Genomic DNA, 24,887 nt, shown 5'->3' with positions numbered 1-24,887 from the left:
AGAGAGGGAGACAGAGAGAGGGAGAGAAAGGGAGAGAGAATTTTTAAATAATGAAGGAAGAGCTTCCAAAGAGCCCAAGGGTTTTTGTAAACTTGCCTCAGGTAACAACTAGTTAGTTCCAGAGCTAGGACTTAAACACTAAATGGCAATGTAAACTTGGAAAGGTTAACCAATTTTTAAGTCAATGTACAAAAATGATAGTCTGGAAATCTATTTGTAGGAGTGTACAGGGTTTGAAACAAATTGGACATGGACTGGAATCCTAGCTACAATATTAATCAGCTTGGAAATACTGAAAAAATAACCAGTTTTTCTGAACTTGTTCTATTTAGCTGTTTCCACAAATTATGAATATATATAATAACTGCTATGTTTTATGCTTATCATAATTATATGATAAAAGTAAAAATGCATTGTTAGTCTTTAGTTCACAGTAGCTGCTTAATAGGTTCTTGTCCCTCTTACCCTTCAAACACAAATAGTCCATGATTTTATGAGTTTATGATTCTGATGATTATTATTAGAAATAAAGCCACAATATTAACATGATCATACTTGACCCCAAAAGATGTTTGAAAACCTGAAGCCTCTGCTGAGGTTTACCTGAACTCACCTTCCAGACATTTTTGACTATGGGACATCCCAATTTCACCTAATCCAGTATGATAAAATCATATTGAACAACAGAGTAGGGGAAAAATGAGGGAAACTGTGAGCTTAGCTTAATGAGAGAGCACTTGATAACAAGCAGGAGGCTCTGGGTTCAAATCTCTGATACAGATCCTTTAAAAGAATAAAAGAAAAGACAAGGAAAATAATGACAAGGAACTGGGATACTCTGTGTAAATATCCTAGTAGGAACTAATCTTTTTTTATTTCTAAATTAAGACTAACAATGCATTTTTACTTTTATCATATAATTATGACACATAATTATTTAAAATAAAAATATTTTTACTTGATTTTTTTCATCATTTTAAATTTGTAGCTGGGTTGAGCAGGGGGACAATTTTAATTCTAAAAAAATATAATAAACCAGAGCACACATCTATTTTTGGAACTCATTTTTTTCCATAATGGAAATAATAATGTTACTAAAAATTATTCAAATTTCACATGGTTTGACAATGATGAATTATTAAAATACTCAGTAGTTAAAACATGCTATGCATATATCTGTCATTAAGTTGTTGCTACTTATAATTGATTTAATTCTAAATTATCTACTTATTATCAAAAAGATCGGAATGGGAAACAGTTCCAAAGTAACATAAGTGATTTGATCAAAAGCTGGAAGAGATGATCTGAAATAGGTCTAATTGGGTACTTACATGATCTAGGAATTGAGATAAAGAGTATTATCAATGTGTTCACTAAAAGATTTGTTGAATCCTAAACATCAGCCCTGAGAATGTGACCTTCTTTGGAATAGGGTTGCTTCAGATGCCATTAGTAGGTAAGATGAGGTTATAGGAGAATAGGTGGGTCCTTATAATAGGAGAGGGACACAAAGGCAGAAGACGGCCATGTGATGACGGAGGTGGAGTCCGAAGTGACACCAGGGATTACTGGCGACCACCAGAGGCCCTTCTAAGGTTTGAAGAAGTGTTGCTTTTCCTCCAGAATTTTGAGTGAATAAATTGTCTGTGGTTTTAAGCAACAGTTAGTGGTAACTTTATTATAACCATCCAAGGAATAAATAGGTTTGAGTATGGGAATGTGGTTCTCCCATCTTAAATACCTACAAAATGTGGAAGTGACTTTGGAATTGGGTCATGGTAGATGCTCCAGCATTGCTACTTTGCCTTGACAAGACTAATATGGCAAATTGTGTGACTGGAAAAATGTTCCCTAAAGAGATTTGGTTTGTGACTCATGGATCCAATCAACCACCTCAACAGAAAATAGGAACACAGATGATGTGGTCCAGGACTGTGGAGGACCCTCTTATCCAATGTCTTGAACATTGGATAAGACATTCATGACCTCAAGAATTAAATAGGAGAATAATCAGGATTTTAAGAGTTTAAATAAGCAAATACAGTGACAACCTGGACAGAAAGTAACAGAAATAGAACGAAATGAAGGAATAATTACTCCAAAGTCAGAAACATGGATTCAAAGGCCTGGGATAATCATCTCTTCAGCAGAGAAGGCAGAGTTATGACCACATGGAGCTAAGAGGGCAGAGCCACCATCACAGAATTGAGCAAAAGAGGATATTCTCAGGACCAGAAATTTGCTAGGTTTTGTATTTGAGTGAATAAATGTCTGTGGTTTTAAGCAACAGTTAGTTGTAACTTTATTATAACCATCCAAGGAATAGATAGGTTTGAGTATGGGAATGTGGTTGAAACTCACTACCCTTTTACTGTCTTCCGGTTTTCCCCTTTGGAATGGGAATATCTATCCTATGGTGGTCTCACCATTTTATTTGGGAGAATATAATCTGTACTATGACTTCACAGGTGCACAGGTGGAAAATAATTTTTGTACAGGAATAATTATACTCCAAGATTCACCCATAACTAATTGAAATAACTTAGATAATTCCATTTGGAATCTTTAATTAGTTAGCATTTTGAATGAAATTTTAGACGTAAGAATTGATGCTTTAAGGATATTGGGATGGGGGTGAATGTGATTTGTACATACAAAAGACATGCGGCAAAGGGTGAACCTTTTACAGAATGAATTGTGTCCTTCCAAAAGATCCTCAAGTCCTTACACCCAGTAGGTTTTCTTATTTATAAATAGGGTCATTGCAGATGTAAATAGTTAAGATGTTGTTACCAAGGACTAGGGGGATTCTCAGTGCACTGTGAGTAGTATACATGTTAGAAAAGGGAAGAGATAGAGACAGAGGCACCAAGAGGGGAAACAGCCTTGTGATGATCAAGGCAGAGATTGAAGGGATGCATCTACAGGCCAAGGAACACCAAAGACTGCTGGCACCAGCACCAGCAAAGTCGAGCAAGGATTCTTCCCTGCAAGTTTCAAGAGAAAGATGACTCTCCTGACACCTTGATTTAGGACTTCTAGCTACCAGAATTGTGATAGAATTGGTGTCCACCAAGTTTGTGGTATTTTGTTGCAGAAGCCCTATGACATAAATGCAATTAGGAAACACAAACTAAAATTTTAACTGTTTTCAAATTAGATTTCTGTATTTTGTTTGAAAAATTTTCTGCTGCCTATTGCATAGCCCCAGAAATGTTCATTTAGCTCAAGAGTCTAGAAAAAGAAAAGAATGAGAGGAGTTATTTTCTTACAGAATGTCTTCTGTAACTATCATTAAAAAAAAAAATTGTGGTTTTATAGGAGTCAATTCATCAATCACTTCTTCTGAACCAAATAAAACTCAAAGTTTATTTCATGTATATAAAAAGGGTTGTTTTTTTCTGGGAATGAATAGGTCCAATAAATATGTATGTTTTAAGTTAGGGATAAAATATGGTTTAATATCTCTACTAGGGTATAATATTGCAAAGAGGTGTACTATTCATTATAAATTGTAAAATGCATGCATGAGTTTATACATAAATATACACACCTGTTTTTTCTTCTTTCTTTTCTTGTGACTCTAAAAATATAGGCAAACATTAGTTATAATGATTATATAAAATTGTTAATTTCCTATATTCGTGTATGTATTCTTTACATATTATCCATTGTGTTTTAATCTGTCATATTTTATTTATCTTATGATTATGGCAAATTTTACTAGAAAAGACGTAAAGATTCCTCACTATCAACTAAAATAAGAACTATTTTGAGGAGAAATGGAAATGCAAGCTATGATTTGTAAAACAAAGTTAGCAAAGTTATTGGATTATACCTTTAGTGAATAAAAGATGAAAGAAAATTTCAGCATAGCATATTCTCAGAATTACACATAAGGTAAAAAGAACACTGTCTAGACAAAACACTTAAGGCTTTGACTTTAAGCAAAATATTCAATATGGAATCAGAGGATGAACAAAAACATGCATTTAAGATTTGTTTTATTTATTTGGCATGCATATAACATACGTGGAGGTTTAGGCTTGACATCTTTGCCTAGAAAAAGTTGAAAAATGTTAAAGATTGAGTCAGACAATGCTTCGTGAGATCACATTATGGAATATGATAGAAAATTATATATTTCAAATTAAAAATTAAATGATATAAATCCCAGATATGCTTCCTTATTGAAATCATATGGTATATATAATTCAATGTCTATGGCCAAGTAATTAAGGAAAAATTTATTTTAAATCATAAAATCTTAGTTTAATTTTTTCCCTTTAAAAAATAATTTGCCCACAAAATCAAGTGTGCAATATTAACTTTAATTTGTAATATTAAGGCAGAGCACACATAATTTAATTTTGAGAAGTTACTTTTAAACTTATATTATGCTAGATGAAATATCCAAGACTAATGTTTTCATTTTACAGAAGATTATCAATGTATCATCTGTCCTAGTATAATAACATTTTAAATGATTCCTGCTGAATTGGGAGCTCTGGACTACTGGAAATAGATACTTATTGCATGTTGAGTAGCTAGTGCAAGGATTGGTCAACCTTTTCCTGTAAAAGGTCAGATGGTCCATGTTTTCAGTTTGGGGACTAGATGACCTCTGTCACATTAATTCAGTCATGCTGTATAGGGCAGAAGCAGCCATAGACAAAACTGTAAATGAACAGCAATGGCTTTATTTACAGAAGCCAGTGGCCAGTATATAAGCTATTGTTTGTCAGTCATTCAGGGTCAGTTTTTTAATTTTCTTTCCTTTTTATATCCACAAAAGTTTGGACAGAGAACAAAAACAACTTCCATTGATTCTGTGTTCCCTTACAAATGCTATCTAATACCTTTTCATCACTGCTCAATTCATCTTCCTTTGCTATTTTCACATCTTGGCTCTCATTTAATCATTACTTCACTGTAATCTACATTCAATCTAACCATTCTACTTATCAGGACTCTCTGGTCTCAAATTCCTCCACTACTTGCCAAATCAATGGACATACTGAACCATATTGGTCACTTTCTTCTTTTTAAATCTCTGTTCACTTGACTTCTGAAAAGGATGAGCATAACATATTCTATTCTTTGGGGATGAATATTAATACTGCCTTCCTTTATTCTCAAAAGCATTCCAGGGACTTCCACTTTTAGCTTAAAAAAAAAAAAAAAAAAAAAAAAGCAGGGACCAAACTAGTCCTTGAAAAGGAATCTTAAGATATGGGACCTCAGACAACAAAGAAGAGAGATCCTTGAGTGACAGGAAACAAAGGGGACATACTCTACTCTTGCTTTGGTTTATTTCTTGAGTACCCAGATGATTCCTGAGCAGATGAGGTGGAGCTGGGAGTCCAAAGAAACTTAGATTGCTAGAATAAAATGGAAAAATAGCATAAAGTGGAGAACTGCGAGAGTTCTGGAGATATATGGAAGCTTCTCATAAGTCTTCAGAAGAGGACTGACTGGCATAAGTACACGAGGAATCTACCTGAGTCCAGGAAAACAATGGCAAGAATACAAAAGCTTTATAATAAGAGGTGAAGTTGAGTATTGTCAGGCCTCCAACTATGTTCTTTTTCCTTAATATTACACTCACTATTTGGGATCTTTTTGTATCCCATGCAAATTTTAGAATTGGTTTGTCAATGTCCACAAAAATTATTTCAGGATTTGTTCTATTTTTTTTTTTTTTTTTTTTTTTTTTTTTTGGTCAGGGGGCAGGTACTAGAAATTGAACCCAGGGGTGTTCTACCACTGAGCTACATACCCAAACCATTTTAAAAGGTATATTTTCTTTTCAATTTTGAGAGAGGGTCTCACTATGTTACAGAGGTAGGTCTTGAACTTGCAGCCCTCCTGCCTCAGCCACCCAGGTTGCTGGGATTACAGGCGGGCACTACCATGCCCAGGAATTTATGGGATTTAGATGGAGATCAAATTGATGAAGACTGGGGAGACCTGACATCTTAATAATATTGAATCTTTATATTCACAAACATGGACTATCTCTGCATTGATTTAAACACTCTTTGAATTTTTTCATTGGAGTTATTCTCCTTATTTTTTATTTGTTTATTTTCTACCTAGGGCTTAGTTTAGTTATCTCTTTCTCAGAAAGATTATTTGATGCATTTGCTTTGCTTTTCCCACTGACAAATTAATATTATTTTATAAATTTCTTTACCATTATGTTAATCCCAATTTACTTTGAACACTAAAGTGAATGTCTTCTCTTCTAGGCTGTGAGATACTTGAGGATAGAAGTCATATGTCTCCATCATTGAATTCAGGGAATCAGTACAATGCCCATTATGTGATTTAATAATAGGCACTCAATTATTTTTGTTCATTAGATAAATAAATAAAATAATTAGAATAAGACAAAATTAATAAATAGAGAAATTGAGCACAGAAAAATAAATGTAGAAAACATAAATTTATAAGTTGCATTAGCGCTGGGCAGGGTGGCATACACCCATAATACTAGCTACTCCAGAGACTGAATCAGGAGGATCACAAGTTCAATACAAGCCTGGACAACTTAGCAAGATTCGTCCCCAAAATAATTTTTTTTAAAAAAGGTCAATATATAACTGTTAGAGTGCTTGCCTACCATGCACCCTGGGTTCAATTGCTTATGCTGAAAAAAATTTGCATTAGAATAGAAAATGCATGTTCAATTCCTTTGCCCATTTATTGATTGGGTTATTTGTTTTGGGTTTTTTTTTTTTTTTTTTTTTTTTAGTTTCTTATTGTATCCTGGAGATTAATGCTATATCTGAGGTGCAGGTGGCAAGCATTTTCTCCCATTCTGAAGGCTCTCTCTTCATGTTACTGATTGTTTCCTTTGCTGTGAAGAAGTGTTTTAGTTTGATTACATCCCATTTGTTGGTTCTTAATTTTACTTCTTCCCCTTTAGGAGTCATGTAAGGAAGTCAGTTCTTAAGCTGATATGATGTAGACTTGGGCCTACTCTCTCTTCTAGGCACAGGTTCTCTGGTCAATACCTAAATCCTTGATTCACTTTGAGTTGACTTTTGTACAGAATGAAATATAGGGGTTTGATTTCATTTTGCTACACATGGCTTTCCTGTTTTCCCACCATCATTTGTTGAAAAAGCCATCTTTTCTCCAATGTATATTTTTGATGCCTTTGTCTAGTATGAAATAACTGTATTTATGTGGGTTTCTCTCTGTGTCTTCTATTCTGTATCATTGGTTTATATGCCTGTATTAGCGCAAATGCCACACTGATTTGGTTTCTATGGTTCTGTAGTATAATTTAAGGTCTGGTATTGTGATGCCTCCTGCTTCACTTTTCTTGCTAAGCATTGCTTTGGCTATTTTGAGTCTCTTATATTTTCCAAATAAATTTCATGCTTACTTTTTCTATTTTTATGAATAACATCATTTGAATTTTAATAGGAATTGCATTAAATCTGGATAACACTTTTGATGGTATGGTCATTTTGACAATATTGATTCTGCCTATACAAGAACATGGGAGATCTCTCCATCTTCTAAGGTCTTCTTTAATTTCTTTCTTTAGTGTTCTGTAGTTTTCTTTGCAGAGGTCTTTCACCTCTTTTGTTAGATTGATTCCCAAATATTTTGGGTTTTGTTGAGGCTACTTTGAATGGAGTAGTTTTCCTAATTTCCCTTTCAGTAAGTTCATCTCTGATGTATAGATATACAATTGATTTATGGGTGTTGATTTTATATCCTCCTACTTTCTGAATTCATTTATGAGTTCTAGAAGTTTTCTGGTGGAATCTTTTGGGTCTTCTAAATACAGAATTGTGTCATTAGCAAAGAGGGATCCTTTGAGTTCTTTTCCTATTTGTATCTTTTTAGTTTCTTTCTTCTCTCTAATTGCTCTGTCTAGAGTTTCAAGGATGATGTTGAATAAATGTAGTGAATGAGGGCATCTTTGTCTTGTTCCAGTTTTTAGAGGGAATGCTTTCAATTTTCTCACAAAAAAAACAAATAGCCCAATTAATAAATGGGCAAAGGAAATGAACACACACTCCACAGAAGAAGAAATACGATTGGTCAAAGAAAAGTATAAAAAAAATGTTCAACATCTCTAGCAGTTAGAGAAATGCAAATTAAAGCTGCACTTAGATTTCATATCACTCCAGTCAGAATAGTAATTAGAACACGAGCCAAAAAGATACCCTCACATATTTCTGGCAGGATAGCAAATTGGTGCAACAACTAAGGAAAGCAGTATGGAGATTCCTCAGAAAACTTGTAATGGAACCACCATTTGATCCAGTTATCCCACTCCTGGGTTTATGCCCAAATGACTTAAAATCAGCATATTACAGTGACACAGGCACATCAATGTTTACAGCAGCTCAATTCCCAATAGCTAAACTATGGAACCAAATTGATGCCCTTAAACCAATGAATGGATAAAGAAAATGTGGTATGTATATAGACAATGGAATATTACTCAGCGATAAAGAAGAATGAAATTATGGCATTTGCCGATAAATAGATGGAACTGGAGACTATCATGTTAAGTGAAATAAGTCAAACCCGGAAAAACCAGACTGAATACTTTCTGATATGTGGATGCTAACTAACAATAAGGTGGGGTGCAGAGGTAGAGAAGAATAGAAGTATTTTGGATTAACCAAAGGGGAATGAAGGAAAGGGAGGGACGAATGGGAATAGGAAAGAGCAGAATGAATGGTATATTACTATGCTACGTGCATATATGATTACACAACCAGTGCGATTCTATAACATGTACAACCAGAATAATGAGAAGTTATACTCCATATATGTATAATATGTCAAAATATATTCTACTATCATGTATAATTAATAAGAATAAATACATCTCTAGTAATAAGAGAAATGCAAATCAAAACTACCCTAAGATTCCATCTCACCCCAATTAGAATGGCGATTATCAAGAATACAAGCAACAATAGGTGTTGGAGAGGATGTGGGGAGAAAGGTCCACTCATACATTGCTGGTGGGGCTGCAAATTAGTGCAGCCACTCTGGAAAGCAGTGTGGAGATTTCTCAGAAAGCTTGGAATGGAACCACCATTTGACCCAGCTATCCCACTCCTTGGCCTATACCCAAAGGACTTAAAATCAGCATACTACAGAGATACAGTCACATCAATGTTCATTGCTGCTCAATTCACCATAGCCAGATTGTGGAACCAACCTAGATGTCCGTCAATTGATGAATGGATAAAGAAACTGTGGCATATATATACAATGGAATATTACTCAGCCATAAAGAATGATAAAATTATGGCATTTGTAGGCAAATGGATGAATTTGGAGAATATCATGCTAAGTGACATAAGCCAATCTCAAAAAACTAAAGGACGAATGATCTCGCTGATAAGCAGATGAGGACATACAAGGGGGGGGTGGGAGGGGTTAGCGTTAGAGTTAGGGTTAGGTTTAGGATTAGGGTTAAGGAGGGTGGTAAGAATGGAGGAAGGAAGGACTGTATAGAGGGAAAAGAGGGGTGGGAGGGGTGGGAGGGAAGGGAAAAAAATAACAGAATGAATCAAACAACATTACCCTATGTAAATTTATGATTACACAAATGGTATGCCTTGACTCCATGTACAAAAAGAGAAAGAACATGTATCCCATTTGTTTACAATAAAAAAAAGAATAAATACTATATATATAATTTTTAAAAAAATAATTATTTTTTAAAAAAAGAATACAAAAATGCATGTCAAAGTTACTATGTAGTTCCTTTCACTTGACATGTGAATTCACTTCAGTTCTCTGGTACTCAGGCAAAGAAACAAAGTTCAAACCTTATATAGTTCACTATGCTCTTAAGATATACATGGGTTAAGTTGTTTAACAGAAGTAAAGCAATTGCTTGTAATGATACCGGGTATAAACTGTTTCACAGATTCTCTGAAAAGAAAACAAGGCTATAAATGGTAATAAATAGCATCCTCAACCATGTTGTTACCATAAATATGTAACATTTTCATAGGACTCTACCTACTACTCTTTATGTCTGCCAATGACATTATTTAAGCACAATTCAATAATAGGAAAGTGGCTTTGTATTCAATAAATGTGGTCATGTTTACAGTCATATATTCTGGTTAAATTTAAGAATAAAATCACTGAACAGTAATATTTGGAGGCATAGATAGGTTTTGCTTACTTTCTTTTGGCATAATTCCCCCTAAAATGGACAAAAATAAAAATAAAATATATAATAAAAAATATAAATAAAAATATAGCATACACCTGAAATTGCGCACCAATATAAGGATGTTCAGTTGTGATCTTGAAGTGCAGCCAGGTTAAGAAAAATCTTAATTTAAAAATCCTACTTATCCATAAACCATTTTTTGATTTATATTAGACAACTATTTATTCCCAACTGTCTAGTGAAAAACCTGGTTTTCAGGGCTAGTTGTTTATGTGCCATCATCTATGTCTGCTTATTTTCAAGTTCAGCTTCTTTTGAGTCACATAACACCTCCAACTATTCTGCTTTCTTTTTACCAAGTCTTATGGATTGATTTGTATCTTTGAAAAACGTGTGGAAGTCCAAACACCTAGTCCATTATCAATGTGACCTTATTTGGAAATAGTCTTTTATAATTGAATTAAAATGAGATCAGGTGGACCCTAATTCAGTATATGACTAGTGTCTTTATATATGGAGGAAAAGAAACACAGAAATTGGGACACATAGAAGAAAGACAATATGAAAATCCCAAGGGAGAATACTATGTGACAACAGAGGCAGACATTAAAGTAGTGCATCTACAAACCAAGGAATTCCAAGGTTTGACAGTAATACCAGAACCTAGGAGAAAGCGTGGAACAGAGTCTCCTCTGGAGCCTTCAGTGACAGCATGGTCTGACAACACCCTGATGTGTGACTTCTGGTTTTCACATTCTTGAAGGAGTATTTATTTCTGTTGCTTTAAGTTGCACAAACTTGTGGCATGTGTCATGACGGCCTCAGGAAACTAACACACTGTAACAGTGCTTTAAACAAATCCAACTCTGCCTCTCCAAGTAATTAACAAGAACTCTGGACTGATGTTGAAAAGACAGATTTTCTAATACAACACACTTTGATTTTGTATCCAGAGAGATTTTCTCAACTGTGTGTGTTTTCATTTCACAGATCACATCTCTTTTCTTAAGCATGTACCTTCGTTATTAACTCCAATTGGATCCCCTCCTCTTTGATGTTATTAATGCATCTAATTTGCTGCTTATCTCAAGGCCTTCTTTTCTCTGTTCACCATTCTATTCTCTATATTCAAACCATAGTGAAATACTGTATTTCTAATAAACTTGAAGTCTCTTTTGCTTCTAGATTGCTTCATCTCTTTGTCTAGAACATTATTCTCCTTTCTTCATTTGACTAAATTTCATTTATTACAAAAATATGACTCAAAATAAGTTGCTCTAGTTAGCTTGCTCCTAAGCCCACATCCTGAGTTAGGTTCACCTTTCATATTCCAATGGTACACTTTCAAGGTTTTGATCTTAGCACTAAACATAGTACTTGTATGTTTGTGTGGATTATCTCATCCAATATCCTGTAACTTCTATTTAAACAGATATAGTGGTGTTTTCATAGCTTAATATAATTCCTCTCATACTGAAATTTATAATAAATATGTTTACTTAATTAAATGAATATGTACTATGATAATGGATCAAAATTTCTCACTAGACATGACTGAGGCAGATGGTTCTCCTTAAAGCCACAAGATCCTTGCTGCTGACTAAACCTCTGCACAGTGACCACACATAAGGAAGGATCATTGTTCTCCTCTAATTCATGACTAAATTAATAACAGTTCTCAAAGTTATGTGTATTAGAATATAGCAATGATACTTCAAACTTGGAAAAATAGTGAGAGAATATAACCAAAAATTCAGTTCATAAAGTCCTAATGAACAGAGTTCATAACTTCAATGTCTTCTGGATAATCTTTTCAGGGTGAGTTAATATCTTTTACATGTTTGGATTGACTGCAATAAAAATGGTTTACTATCATCCTATTAAATACTGAATTAAATTTGGAATAATAAATCTTAAATCATTGCTGCATCAATTAAGGTACAGTTCCAAGTGCCTCTGACATTAGCTCTAGTTCATGATAACGCAGTTATGGCATTTTCGTTACTTGGCTTTTGGTCATTATGACCAAAATACCTGACGAGGATGACTTAGAGAAGGAGGTTTATTTGGGGTTCATGGTTTCAGAGGTTTAGTCCATGGTCAACCTATTTCTTTGCTTTGGGTCTTAGAGGAGGCAGAACATTTTAGGGAAAGGGCAGCAGTGGAGGAAAGTTGCTTATCTCCTGGCAGTTGTATCAGAGAGAGAGGGGACAAGGAGTCACGTGGAAGATGGACTTTTCCAAACCACTCCTAGTAACCCACCACACCCCATCTAACTACAGTTACCACCAGCTAGTCCATTCAAAGTAGGGCAGACTGACTAGGTTACCACTCTTATAATAATTTTGCCTCTGAATATTCTTGCATTAACATAGGAAGTTTTGGAGGACACCTCATACCCTAACAGCAAAGCCATGTTCATTAGGAACATATGTCTTTTTTTCTACTATAGAAGATAAGCATGCCTTACTCAAATGATTTCAACCCATTAATTTATAGGTAAACAATAAAAATAACAAAAGGGACTAGAAGTATAGCTCAGAGGTAAAGCATGTATTTAGCATGTGTGAGGCTCTGAATCCCTGTCATCAAAAATAAAATTAAAAAAGAAAATAAAAACAAAGAAAAGAGAACAATACATATCCCTGCTTTTCATCATTGGATATTTTATTTTCTGATGTACCTAATAAATTATTTGATCTGGTAATACTTTTTTTCATATACATTAATAAATTATTTTCTACTGATATATTACTCACATAGATTATTTTTATTTTAATTGACACATAAAACTACTGTATGTAATTATGGGGTTCCAAGTGTGTTCCAAAATATGTATACATTGTCTAATTTTCAAATCATAGTAAATATATTAATCTTCTCAAACATTTACTATTTGTTTATGGTGAAAACATTCAAAACCCTTTTTTCTGACTCTTTGTCAACATACAGTAAGCACATCATGGCTATCTATAGTCACTCACTGTTCCGTAAGACACCAGACCTTATTACTTCATCTAACTATAACTTAGTACCATGGGTCAACATTGCCTCATCTCTTTCACCCTCTTACTTTCCCTGGCGTCTGGTAAACACTGACCCGCTTTCACCCATGACATCAACTTTTTTAGATTTCAAATATTCATGTATACACAGATTTTGCCTATTATAGTAATCTTAGGTTTTATGTTTTAAATATTTATCAATAGAAGTTTTATACTGAACTTGGGTCTACACAGTTCAGTCTATTAACACTTGAGTCCAGGAATCATTAAAGTTAATAAAGAAAATGAAGGCTGTCAAATAATTTTCTTCAGAACAAGTTTCTCTCTAAGGTGATCAGTTGTTTAACCATAACAGTAGTGAAATAATTTTATTTTATGATTTTCCTGATTCACATGTTCATAAATAGCTTAACTTATCTTTTAAAGATATGTGTGAAATTAATTTATTAATGAATTAATTTCTTGTGTTATATTTACCTGAAACTTTCTGATCACCTATAACATGGTAGCTATGTAGAATGCTCTTGTATAGGAGTGCTCTAGAACGTACTCATTAGTGAGTTGTTTAGAATTTGAATTTTGAAATTAAGAGATGTAAAATTCCCAATAATAAGTAGGAAACAAAATGTTCACAAATTAATTTACCAAATTCACAATTTGGTTAAATAGATCACAAGAACTGCATCGTTGCTGAATTGAATGAACAAATTAATTCTTCTTGAAATAGGGATTTATTAAACTTTAATTTTGTCAAGAAATTGAAGTGATTGTCATAAAATTTGAGATATATGAAATTCATTAATGTGACATTATTTTAGGCACATAAAACAGATGAAGTTTTTCCACTGGAAAAATTTACTTGGGTAATCTTATATAATGTATCATTAAATAAGTACTTAAAGATGAGTATAAGACAGGATTCAATATAAAAGCAGTAGAAACTTACAAATTTCAAAACACACATTGAAAGAGTCTTAAGGCTGGAAGGGTCTTGGAAATGATCTGGAGCAACTAGTTTTCTTATGTTCTATAACAAAAAATGCTAGGTTTCACAAATCATCCAGGTGGTTTGTGTTATGTGTCTGTCCACTGAGAGGCCCTTGTCTATCCAGGTCCAAGTACAGTTCCCAGAGCAGTATCAAAAACAAGTGGGAATTTGTTGGAAATGCAGATTCATGGACCTCATCTTACTGAACCATAAACTCCAGAGAGGGCCCAGAAATATGCTAGTTAGCAGATTTTTCAGGTGATTTTGATTACCACGTAGGTGTGCCAACTATTTTTGTAAAGGAATTAAATCAACATTTGCCAAGATACAGTGGCTATAAGCCAGACTTTTTAGTAATTTGTTCATTATCAGTGTCTAAGACACATAAATAAGGAAGACTCTAAATGATTTCAGAGCATTATGGACCAGGTTAAAATCTGAGGAAACAAGTGAACATACATACGGATTCATGAATGAACACAGAGCATGCTTGTATTTGTCTATCCATTGTCTGGCATATGTATACCTTAAGGTCCATATTTAGTCAGCAATCTTAAGGGCAAGTGTAGATTGTTTGTTGGAGGAGAAATCTGTAAGGCAGTGATTCTCAAACAACATCAAACAACAGGGAAATCATTAGCAATGTAAATTGAGCCTTCCAGGTGTAACATAACATAATGCATGTTGAAGTTTGAAAACTACTATTTGATAACCACAGTTACAGTTGCTGACAGCATTCATTTAGCATACAGGTGTGGCTATTTTTCACAGTCCTGAATCACAACTGATCGTTGATGGCACATCTCTGCAAATAAGATTTAATTAGAATCAGAGAGAAAATTGTCAGTCTATTGGGACATAAATGAGTGAAGCTAAAAACAGAGCAGGCATGTATTGATTATAGTGTGTCACCTTTTCAATCTCAATGACAATAATATTCTATTTAGACATTTAAGATTGAGATCTAAAAGGGATGTGATGTGAAATAAAATTCATATAATAAGAATCATTTATTTTTATAAAGGAAATCAAAGAGTAACTTATGTTCTCACAGAGGTAATTATTGACTACACCAAGGAATACATTTCAAATAGTAACAATATAAAAAGTATGCACATTAATACCTGCTTACTTTTATTTTAATTACAGGGATTTTGGTTTTATATTTTTATTAGGCTTTTTATATTTTCCATGTTTTCTAAATTATTTGAACTGTATTAAAAGAAAATAAAATATTCATGTAATGTCTCCCATTTCTATTCCTGCATTGGCTTTTAAAAATAAATGGATTATATTCAATGTACCAAAAAAGGAAAGTAAAAGCAAAATAACTCAGAATTAAAGATATTCTAAATTATTAGACATGAATGATAAAAGTCATAAGTTGAAATTTTGAGTACAAAAGAATACCTTATCTACATTTATATAATTAAAAGAAATTTTGAAAGCAATTCTGATCAAAATAATAAAATTTTGACAGTACAATCATAAATAATTTATTCTTCAGTACATTTGGACTAAAAAGAGATAAGAATTATAAAAGCTTGGGTTCTATTTCTCATTCAGACACATATTTGCTGTGCAACCTAGCTGTTTAAACTCTTTGGTTCTTTTTTCCAGAAAGAAAAGAAATGGAGCAAATTAGATGAGTTGGTGTTTAAGATCTCACCAGGTCTCAAATTATGTATACATGCATTGATATTAACTGTTAATTTCAATCTTCAGTGTAATCCCTGTCAAAATTCCTTTGTCATTTCTCAAAGATAGAAAAAAGATTCCTAAATTTTGTATGGAACCAGGAAAGACCCTGAATACCCAAGCAATCTTGAACAAAAAAAAAAAAAAAAAACAAAGTCAAATATGTCATACTTTCTGATTTTGAAATATATTGTAAAGCCACTACAATAAAAAGACCATGGTGTTTTATTGGCATGAAGACAGACACTTCAACAAATGGAACAGGATGGAAATCCTCTAAATAGAGTCATGTATTTAGTTAATTTATTTTCAATCAAGGTGCCAAGAACACATAGTGGGGAAAGGACAGTCTCTTCAATAAATGGTATTGGAAAAAATGGATATTCACAAGCAGAAGAATAAAATTGGGTCATTATTTAATACCATATACAAAAGTTAACTGAAAATGGATTAAGGACTGAAATGTAAGACTGAAACTGTAAACTACTTGAAGAAATCATAGAGGGAAGCTCTATGACATTGGTCTGGGCGATGACTTATTAGGATCCCAAAACTTAGGTAACAAAAGCAAAAATAGACAAATGGAATTGCATCAAACTAAAAAGTTTCTTCACAGCAAGGAAACTGAGTGAAAAGACAGTCTATGAATTAGGAGAAAATATATGCAAACCACACATCTGATAACAGACTAATACTCATAAAACACAAAGAACTCAAACTCAGTAGAAAGGAAACAAATAGCCTGATTTAAAAGTGGACAAAGGATCTCAACAGAAAATTCTCAAAAAAAAGAGATATAAGTGGCCAACAGAAATAACATTTCTAATCCTCTAAGAAATGCAAATTAACAGCACAACTGGATACCACCTCACATCTGTTAAAATGACTATTGTCAAAAAGGTGAACTAATGACAAGTTGACCAGGATATGGAGAAAAAAAGACTTTTGTACATTATTTGTGGGAATGTAAACTAGAATAACCATTTTTGAAAATAATGTGGAGGTTCCTCAAAAAACTAAAAATAAAATTACTATGCGATCCTCTGATCCCACTTCTGTGTGTACATCCAAAGGAAATGAAATTGACATGTTGAAAAGATATCTATACTCTCCTGATCATTTCAGCATTATTCACAATAGCCAGAATATGGAAGCAACTTGGTGTCATCAACAGGTATAGGAATGAATGAATGTAGAAAATATGGTGTATTTATGTACACATACGCAAATAGTGAAATTCTGTAACGTCTTAATAAAGAAGGAACTGTCATTCATGAGAATGTAGATGAAACTGAGGAACATTATACTAAGAAGAAAAATATAATCATATTTTGCACAAAGACATTTTATCAACAATGAACAGTATATATGAAGATGGTCCCATAGTTAATGTAGAATCTAAAAAATTCCTATCATGTTGTGAACTTTGCGATGTTACCGCACAGTGCATTCTTCACACATTTTTGCTGGAATGTGCAAACCTCCCATGCTTCTAGTTATATAAAACTATAGTACATGCAATTATATACAGTGCATAATGCTTGGTAATGATAATAAACCACTATGCTATTGATGTATGTATTTATAATAACACACTTTTTATTGTTAGAGTGTATGCTGTTTCAACTTGTTCAGAAAAGTGTGTACCATAGGAAAGCCTCAGACAGATCCCTCTGGAGGTATTCCACAGACAACATTATTACTAGGGGAGTAGACAACTGCATGTTACTGTCCTTGGAGACCTTCCAGTGGGGCAACATGTGGAGGTGAAAGACGGTGACTCTGAGGATACTGATCCTGTGTTGGCCTGGGCTGACTTGTGTGCTGTGTCTTAGTTTTTAACCAAAAAAAAAAAAAGGTTTTTTTAAATAATTTTTTAGAAAGAATGCTTATAGACTAAAGACACAAAATATTTGAATGCCTTTAAATGCTTGTTTTAAGTCAAATGTTAATATAGAAATCAAATTTTCAAAGTTTAAAATTTTATTAAGTAAAATCGTTCCTTCTGTAAGCTCAATTTAACTTACTATTGAAGAAATAAAAATATTTTAAAATAACTTAGAATAGCTCAAATGTATTTATAGCCTACAGTAGTGATGGGTAATGCCCTAGATCTTCACTCTCACTGATTATGCAGTTACCGACACACCCAGAGCAACTTCCTGTCCCATAAGCTTCATTCGTGGTAAGTCTTGTATGTAGGTGTGCATTTTTTTTTCTTTTATGCTGTATTTCCACTGTGACTTATCCATGTTTATATTTGTTTAGATACAAAAATATTTACCATTGCATGACTGTTGGCTACAGTATTTAGGGCAGTAACATACTGTACAGGCTTGTGACCTAGAAACAAATCTGTGCTATATAACCTAGGTGTATAGCAGGCGATACCATCCAGTGTACAGAACTGCATGCTGTGAGATTCACATACAATGATATTGACTAACAGCATATTTCCCCAGAGTTAGGTGACACATGACTGTACTGTAGGATCTCATTTATATACAGAATCTGAAAAAGAAAATGTCATAGGAACAGGTAACAGAAAGCTAGGAAAGAAGAGGGATGCAAAAGGGGGAGTTTTGATTGAAGGGTGCAAAGTTTCATTAGACTGGAGGAATAAGTTCTGTTGATCTAGTGCACTGTATGGTGACAAGAATTAATAATAATGCATATTTTAAAAATGCAAAAAGATTAGATTTTTATTATTGTCACCACAGAAATAGGATAAATTGATGAAGTGATGAATATGTTAATTAGTTTGACAGAGTGAGTCTTTGTACAGTGTAGAGGTCAAAACACCCCATTGTATCCCATAGATACCCACAATTAATATCTGCCAATTAAAATAAACAAAGATGTGCATAAATGTAAATAGAAATTTTAAAATGTATTAATTTGAATCTGAAGAGTAAATCACTTCATAAGGAGACACAGTCAAATAAAAATCCACCTGAAACATTGTACCATTGATTCTTCCCTTGGTTTGTTACACTTTAGGAGGTCTGGTTACTAACTTCCTGACAGAATTTGTTTGCTACAGGACGTGTTTAAGTGTAAGGGCATATTAACAAACCTGTTTTCAAGAACATTGAGTCTGTTCCAGATATATCTTTGCCCACAGCCATTTGGTACAGAACAGAAGTTGGCTCTGTTGTAGACATACACCTTGCCGGAAGGAATCTCTAACAACTACTTTGCTACTTAAGTTGACTTGAAAATTAATATCTAAATTTGTACCATATATGTTGATTGATCAATTCACTTGGGAGACTTAAGAAAATATTGTAAGGATTTTTATAGGATCCTTCAATCAAATTAGAAATTTTATTACGTTACTAGAAGCTATTATTCAGTTACATGTTTATGTGTCTCTATATTTTGATTATCAAGATTAAAATGGAGGAAATATAAATGTTAAATATAAAAAAATTACAAAACTCTGAAAGGAAATACTTTCTGATTTGTGTGTGAATTTGAATAAACAAATATTCTTTTCTTTTTCCTATAGAAGAATTCTCATACAGGGACAGTTTTGCTTATCAAACATACCATTAGAAGTTACTGGATAGAAATATTATATTATTAAATTCATCCAATTTCAGAAATGGAAATTTACATATTTAATGGAAGAGTATGTGAGAGTTAATAATATTTACATAGTTCTGGAAATCAGGGGAAGAAATGATAATGCTTTAAAAACTGCCCTTTAGTCTTCTGAGACCCATTTGGTAAGTAAGAATTACCTCTGACAATTAGTAATAAATTCCTGGAGGAATTTTCATTTAGGATAGATTCAAATGTGGTCTGATAGAAGTAAAATGTTATCATGGTGTCCTTTATTTTTAAAAGCAGTGGTGCTTGGAAGTATGATAAGATAGGGTTTGAGAGGTTCCCTTGACTAAAATCTGCTGCCAAGGTCTGTGACCGATGTGCCTTTTCATCATCATTGGCTGTGTGTTGTCTGTTTCCTAGGAAGCCTTATTTTATAGTTTCTTCAGTTGTCCTATGTTAAATCTCTATTAAATATTTTTAGTTACTATTCAAGCATCCTACTGTTAACCATTCTATTCTCTCAATTCTTCTCAGATATGATCTTATATTTTGCTCAAATAAGTAGTGAGGGATACATTGGTCCTGTCCCTCGATGTTCAAAAGGGCTCAAGGTGATGTTGACAAAACTGTTTAGCAGGAAGGGTTTTGTTGTCACCGTGATCAAGCATGAGAGATGAGAGGATGTTAATAGAAAACTGATAGATAAAATGTTTGAAGATAATGTTTTAATATGGCCATGGTATAATAGTAACAATTGTGCCCATAATTATTCAATCATTCAATCATTCCTCAACAAGCACTGACATAGCATTTGGTACATGCCAAGCAATTAATTCTTCCAAGAATATTTAGTTTATCAGCTTATTTATCAATTAAAACTCATTTCTTAGAGATGAGTTTAATTCCAGTCAAAGGCATAGAAATGAGATTAATGGATATGACCTACTGAATACAGGTTTTAAAGGGCATGACAAAGGAAATTAATTCCTGATATCACACGTTTTATTTGAAAATATGTGTAAGAATAGAATATAAAAAATAAATGTGCTCATTCTATTTCTGATCCACATTCTAAAGAAAGGTGTGTATATATATATTATATATAGATATATAATATATATCAGAAAGTCCAAACTTTAAAATTAAAAATTGAACTTATGATCTACTTACTATTCTCTCTTCCAAACACACTTACTAAATTAGCAAATGATATCAAATCTACCTGCTGTTTCATCAAGGAAGCTAGTTGTCATCCAAGATTCCTCTGCATGCTCTCCATTCCTATTCAATTCTCCAAATATTCCTGCTGATTTTATTTCCTAAGAACTTATTAAGTGTGTCTCCATTTGTCCATTTCCTCCTCAGTTTCTGTCTCCATTGTATCCTCAAATGTAGCATTTTCATTCCCTTATTTCCTTTAGCATCTCCTGTTCTTTTCCTCTTTTGGCCACTTCTCACCATACTTGCTGATTTATTAATACTCAGCTCAGTCTATATCTCTCTAGAAGACTTTCCTGACTGCTAAAGTTTTAAAGTCCCCACTAAAGTCCATGTTGAAATGTCATTTCTATAGTGAAGTATTAAGAGGGAGATCCAAAAGGGATTGTAAAGATAACTAGTCATTACAGCTCTGCACTCATAAGTGGCTTAATCAGTCACAGATTAATAGACTGTTGAATTCATGGGTTATCAGCAGTGTGGCTTTCTTATAGAAGTGAGCTCTCTCTGTCTTTTCATGTGATGTTCTCTACCACATCATGACCCAGAAGGAAATCCTTCATCAGACATCAAGTAGATGCCAGTACCATGATTTAGGTATTCAGAACTGTGAGTGTAATAGACCTCTTTTCTTTAGGAACTATTCAGTTTCACGTATTTTGTTATAGCAACAGAAAATGGGCAGACACTGACTTCCTTCCAAGATAGGTAAAAATTAGCCAATCTGTGCTCTTAGTATTCTATACAAGCTATCATTCCTGTACATTTAAATTATTTTCAATAATTTATAAATTTTATTCATTGTCTTCCCCCAGAATGTTGTGAAATTGAGGACACAGGGTTGCAACTACTATCAATATTTTTAGCACTTGTGCATTGTCTCATACATAATCAATAATTGTCATCAATAAATAATCACATAAATGGAGTATCACATATCACATAAAATGGAGTATTGCTGTATCGAGAAATTCACTCTCAAAACACATACCCACTACTGACTCATCCAAGATGCTACTGAAGTATTTGAGAAGGGGTGGCAAAAAAAATAAATAATTCTTTGTCTCTGTAGCCTTTTTATTGAAACATACCATTAACAGAAATTTTCCATTTTTCTCTCTACATAAGATATTTTTCAAAGTTATGTTGTGATCATTCTGCTTTGGAAGGTGTGAAAATAAAATATATGCAAGTTTTGTATATAACATTTGTCACTAGTGTTGTTTATGATTATTTCAACTAAAAAGGAGAGAAAATTATACCATGTTTAGAAGTGACTATTGTGTTGTTTTTTGACCTGGAATAGAAAACACATTGAAGATAATTTTCAATTGATAGGCACCACCTGGAACAGCATGTTTTAATTACATAATTTACTAAACTCTGTCACCTACACACCTTCCCATCACACCCTGATCTTTTAATGGGTCTTAGGAAACAAATGAGACAATAAGATATGAACTCCTAAGACTTGTGAGATTCAAACCTTATTTTTGGTCAGGCATTGGTCAGGAAATGGGATGAGGATGGAGGGTTTGGCCAGAGAAAAACACACTGAAATGTCTGAACCAAGGCAGGCATGTCTAAAGGGACCAAGCAGGGCCCCCAGAACTCATTACTCTGGCCAGGTTTGCTGTTGTTCATGCTAATCTCAGTGCCTGAGCATGAGAACATTCTGGTGTCCAAGCAAGGAAATGAAAGGAGAAGAGAAAGGTAGTGAACACTATTTCTTTTGTTGTCTACTGCATCCAAAGAAATAATACATTTTCCTCAGTTAATATGTTTTGTGCTGTTGAGTGCTAAATTTGAGCAGCATAGATTGTGAAAGAAAAGGAAAGATTCCCCACGCTCGTCTACAGGAGGCCTCTGAAACACCTTCTCTGGAATGTGATTCAACTGTTAAGTACCAACTCTCTTTTAAGCATGTCATAACTGTGAAGTACTTCATCACAAGCTTGAGAAATAGTTCTGTATAGGAATATCATTACATAAAGCCACTAAATTGAAACATAAAAGAATATCTGAGCTCAGACCACTGTTTTATAAAAACCAGATAATATATCAAGCATTAGAAAAGACAAAAAGAAAAGAGATTGAGACTAGGTTCTGATAATTAATGAAACCAGCATATTTTAATATAGCAAAGATGATATTAACTAATATGTTTAAATGGGGAAAACTTAATTCTTGTAAATTTTGTAATGTTCTGTCAGAGTAACTCATAAATTAGCCAGGAAATAGAAACTTTTGTAATAGAGTTGATGTTAATAATCAAGTGTCTAAACAGTTTCTGGGTTTTTCATTTAACTTAGAAGTACTATGCCAACTTTCTCTATGGCAAGCAATAAAGCCTGCTCTAGGAAATTGGTTTTGCCAACCTGAAAGGTCTCTTCAAATCTCCTTACCACTCCCCCTGAATTTGTGTTTAGATTATGCTGAAAATAAGAAGGAAGATTTTTAGTGAAGTTTCTTCAAAAAAGAACAAAAGAGAGCATTTTTTTAGTCTCATAAATTAGAGTGGGAAGAAAATCATCTGAGAAAATCCTAAATACTAAAAATTTTGGCTTTCAGTGGAGTCAAAAATACTATTGCAATAACAAGATGAACTGTCTGAAGAGTGGCCAGTAACATTTTGTTTACAGCAATATGTAAGCATAGTTCTGTAATTTTAATGAAGCTATTTTTATTATTCCTTTTTTCTCTTAATGGATATAACCTGGATGTTTCCCTAGAATCTGCAGAGCATGCATATCCCTAATGCAGCTCCAATGAGAAAAAAATAAAATAAAATAAAACGTATCTCTCCTATACTGATTTAGCTAAGAAATGTATATATATTTATGTATGAGAAATACATTTCTTTATATATATTTTCTATAAACATAAATATATATTTTCCATAAATATATAAATATATTTATATTTATAATAAAATATATTTATAAAAAATATACTATATATGCATATACACTTATGTGTATATATCTATATCTATATATATCTATAAATATATATATATATATATATATATATATGAACTCTGGAAGATAAATTTACACAGCAAGAAATAGCATTTTTTTCTGTAGGTCAAAAGGCCAGTAATTGTGTCCTTGTCAGGTTTTCAAAGATATACCAAATGTTTATTCTACAAAGTTGTCTCTTGTACTTACAAGTGTAATTTATATCTAATATATTAAAGGTTTATTTTGTTCCCAGAACCATGCTAAGCAATTTAAATGAAATTAAAATTTATAGTAATTGCTTCGTTTAACAGAGTAAGAAAAGGGCTTGGAGGTCCATTTTACTACACAAAAGAATTCATTACATTGCTCACTCAGATGTTTACTGAGCCCAAAACTCTTCTAGACATGAGGAAAGGCCAACAAAAAAATCTTACCCCAAGAAACATATATAATATATTGTCCTGATTTGTTGTTAACATCATCTAGATTTCTCATGTAAGCATTACTTTAGACTTCCAATTTGAAATAGGCTGCATCTCCAACTTTTTTTCCTTTTCCCCTTCTTCCTCCCTTTATCTCTGTTTATATTATTCTGAGAGTAGAATAGTAACAGTGTTTTTAATATTATATCTTGGTCATAGAGCAATATTCAGTACATGTTGGCAAAAGGAAAGTACATTTCTTTTTAAACTTACTCTGAAATAAAAGACTGTAGTTGTAATATTTGCTTCCTCAGAAATCAAGTTGAGTATGTAAGGTCACTAAAATGTAAAGAAGCAAAGTCATCCTGTCTATGTATGTTGCAATGTGGAGGCACATTTGATCTTTATGAGTCTATTTCTTAGCCTATGACTTCAGTAAATAATAGAACCTAATTATAATTTACAATTTTGTATTATGAGGTCAAACTGAGATTACCTATGTATGTGAATGAGTACTTGTGAGTAACCAATTAATTCTTCTACCAATATTAACCATTTTTTAATTTTCTAAGATTTGATTTACTATGGACTGAATAAATATCCTTGGACTAATATGGTTAAAATCATTACAACTTCCTCAATTTATTATGTTTCCTTATAAGTAAGCCTTCTTCATATATTATAATGGCAAATACCCAATGGTTAATCAATAAATGTTAGTAATAAAGACAGTAGTTCAAAATCACCTAGTAGAAATTACTACGTGCATTCCAGCATATTTTTAACCCACGTTTATTAGACAAAAAAAAAAAAAAAAAAAACATTGCTTATCCCTGCCCCCAAAATTTTTAAGCAGAATTTTCT

The 24,887-nt window shown here is 33.0% G+C and overlaps 1 protein-coding gene across 1 annotated transcript in view; it reads right to left on the bottom strand.

The window, feature by feature from the left end:
• The window catches only part of LOC124989192 (triadin-like), a 151,370-nt gene that overhangs the window by 41,145 nt on the left and 85,338 nt on the right, over positions 1-24,887 (bottom strand). Inside the window, exons 12-13 of the mRNA XM_047559164.1 lie at positions 4,033-4,059; positions 3,554-3,583 (exon numbers count right to left, since the gene is read on the bottom strand). Coding sequence (XP_047415120.1) covers positions 3,554-3,583; positions 4,033-4,059 — 57 coding nt within the window. The remainder of the gene's footprint in view (positions 1-3,553; positions 3,584-4,032; positions 4,060-24,887) is intronic.

This window comes from Sciurus carolinensis, chromosome 7, assembly GCF_902686445.1.
Source record: "Sciurus carolinensis chromosome 7, mSciCar1.2, whole genome shotgun sequence".
In the NCBI taxonomy this organism is placed as follows: domain Eukaryota; kingdom Metazoa; phylum Chordata; class Mammalia; order Rodentia; family Sciuridae; genus Sciurus; species Sciurus carolinensis.
The sequence above is the reverse complement of the archived record's forward strand: the minus strand, read 5'-3'. Positions and strand labels throughout refer to the sequence as shown.